The sequence below is a fragment of the Triticum dicoccoides genome, chromosome 6A (assembly GCF_002162155.2).
Source record: "Triticum dicoccoides isolate Atlit2015 ecotype Zavitan chromosome 6A, WEW_v2.0, whole genome shotgun sequence".
In the NCBI taxonomy this organism is placed as follows: Eukaryota; Viridiplantae; Streptophyta; class Magnoliopsida; order Poales; family Poaceae; genus Triticum; species Triticum dicoccoides.
In genome coordinates, this window is record NC_041390.1 from 439,262,075 (window position 1) to 439,264,793 (window position 2,719).

At 45.7% G+C, this 2,719-nt stretch overlaps 1 protein-coding gene across 1 annotated transcript; it reads right to left on the reverse strand.

Annotated features, from left to right (window-relative positions):
* Window positions 1-1,008: 1,008 nt before the first annotated feature.
* On the reverse strand, window positions 1,009-2,041 carry LOC119317166 (transcription factor MYB30-like). The gene has a single exon (XM_037591576.1). It carries the CDS (start codon window positions 1,947-1,949, stop codon window positions 1,188-1,190), a length of 762 nt encoding a protein of 253 aa, XP_037447473.1. The 5' UTR covers window positions 1,950-2,041; the 3' UTR covers window positions 1,009-1,187.
* Window positions 2,042-2,719: the final 678 nt, after the last annotated feature.

A 2,719-nucleotide genomic window follows, 5' to 3' on the forward strand; every position in this document is an offset into this window, starting at 1 on the left:
AATAGCTTCATGTTATTTTACTACGGACTCTTGAATAGATCGATCAGAAAGGATATCTTTGAGGTGGTTTCGTACCCTACCATAATATCTTCGTTTGTTCTCCGCTATTAGTGACTTTGGAGTGACTCTTTGTTGCTTGTTGAGGGATAATTATATGATCCAATTATGTTATTATTGTTAAGAGAATTTGCACTAGTGAAAGTATGAACCCTAGGCCTTGTTTCCTAGCATTGCAATACCGTTTGTGCTCACTTTTATCATTAGTTACCTTGCTGTTTTCGTATTTTCAGATTACAAAAAACCTATATCTATCATCCATATTACACTTGTATCACCATCTCTTCGCCGAACTAGTGCACCTATACAATTTATCATGGAATTGGTTGTGTTGGGGACACAAGAGACTCTTTGTTATTTGATTGCAAGGTTGCTTTAGAGAGACCATCTTCATCCTACGTCTCTCACGAATTGATAAATCTTAGGTCATCCACTTGAGGGGAATTTGCTACTGTCCTACAAACCTCTGCACTTGGAGGCCCAACAATATCTACAAGAAAAGGGTTGTGTAGTAGACATCAGTTACCGAGAAATATCGATATAGTCATTAGTTACATCAGTTATGTAAAATAACCTTTCAGAAGAGTTGTCGCAATGTGCCGTTATGTCTGAAATGTAGGTCTGATATTCTTTCGCTTGTTTGATGACTCCCCCGCTCATAGCTTATTGTAACAAACTGGAGGATTTTGTTTTGTTGCCGTTCTAATCTGGCGCAACTACTTTGGCTAGGCTTGAGCGCGGGGAACAATTGTTGGCTTGTTTGATTGCCTGGTTTCCAATCAAAATGGGGCGGGTAAAATCCCTTTTCTTCAAAAATTCTATGTAACATAACCTAATTTTCTCATTAAGGTCTCATTCGGTTTGAAGGATTTTTACAAAAAGCATAGGAACATATATTTCAGAAGCTAATTTTCTATAGATGCATTCAGTTTGTAGAAAACGCGTACGGGAATTTCATAGAAATACTATTCAATTTTTGTGTTTTTGGAGGAATCTGTCCATCCACTCAAAGCTTATTTTGTGTGTAGTAGTGAGGCAAAACAATTTCTTAGAATGACAAGTGTCATACTATCAACTTCCTGTACTATTTCTAAATTCTACGTTTGGATTTCCTTCAAACAGAATAAGGCCTAAATCTGTGACAAACTCTGCATGTCACCAGCCTGCATGAACAGCGTGACCCAGAAGTCCATCTCATCGTTGCTCGATGACGGCGATGCGCTATCTACGCTGAAGGTGTCGCAGGTTTCCATCCCGAAACTGGATCTGTCCACCGACATCCCCAGTGTCTCCGACCAGAAACTGTCGTCAATCTGGAACTCCTCCCAGGAAGAAGAGCTGCCCGTGTTCTCCAATGACGAGGTCATCGAGTAGTCGGTGGCGGACGACGTCGAGAGGGACTGCTCCGGCGACATCGAGAGGGAGTGCCCCGGTGAAGACGCTGGCTTGGAGGTCGGGCCCTCGAGCGCGCTCGCAACCACAGCAGGCTTCTTGGCTTTGCGCTTAGGCGCTGCCTGGCCGGACGTCTTGGACGAGGACGAGTCGAGTCGCTTCTTGAGGTGTGTGTTCCATACGTTCTTGATCTCGTTGTCCGTCCTCCCAGGCAGCCTGGCGGCAATGGTGGACCATCTGTTGCCGAGCATGGCGTGGAGCTGGATGATAGCGTCTTCCTCCTCGCTGGTGAAGTTGCCACGCTTGATGTCGGGGCGCAGGTAGTTGATCCACCGGAGGCGGCAGCTCTTGCCGCAGCGGAGCAGGCCGGCCTGCTTCGGCAGCGCCCGCCAGTTGCTGTGGCCGTGCTGCTCGATGTGAGCCACCAGGGTCATGTCCTCCTCGGCCGTCCACGGGCCCCTCTTGATCCCTGTCTGCTCGCAGCAAGGAGCCCTCACCATTGCTAGCTTTGCTCACTCCTATGCACCTCTCCCGTTCTCTTTTTCGGTCGAGTGTGTGATGGATGGATTGTTCAGTGTGTTGACGCTGGTCCGAAGGGAAATGGCTGCCTGATCTGAGCTGCTCAGACGTTGCGCTATTTATGCTCGGCGCGGCGCGATGGCAAAACGTGGTCAATTGGGGCAGGTTCCGAGCAGGGACCATTGGCTGACAAAACGAGGGAGAATAGTGGGCGTATATCCAAGTTCTTTTTCTATTGTTGGAAAACGATGGGGTAGTTTGTGGGTCAGGATTCAGGAATGCGTGTGTACCCTGCTCTGCCGGTTTGAAAAAGTATATGGAATGATATGACGTGTTTCTTTTTTCTCCACGGGAGTTGATGATGTGATTTTTTCAACACACTACCGACTCAAGTGCTCATATATACGCTCATACGCTCATCCCTATAAATGCACATATGCATACCATATTTTTATGAGTATCTTTGAGAGATTGAGCCGACATATTATTTTGAGATCTACGAAGTCACCGTAGACGCCTTAGCGTCGACGGAAATGTCTCCTTCCATTGAAAGTGTATCGCCGGAATTCTTGAAATATATTCAAAAATAATGCGAGCACGAGGACATGAACCCTGATGGGCTGAAATATCACAGTCCTTCTAACCATCCAATCATAGGTTGATTCGCATAATGATATGTTTCTAGTTGCATGGTACAGGCAATTCCATTTAATTAACTTTCTTTGATTGTTTACAATTAACTAACCGGTGA

Bases quoted from the DNA above. Each gene is read 5' to 3' on its own strand.
- LOC119317166 (XM_037591576.1), bottom strand. From the start codon at position 1,949: ATGGTGAGGGCTCCTTGCTGCGAGCAGACAGGGATCAAGAGGGGCCCG.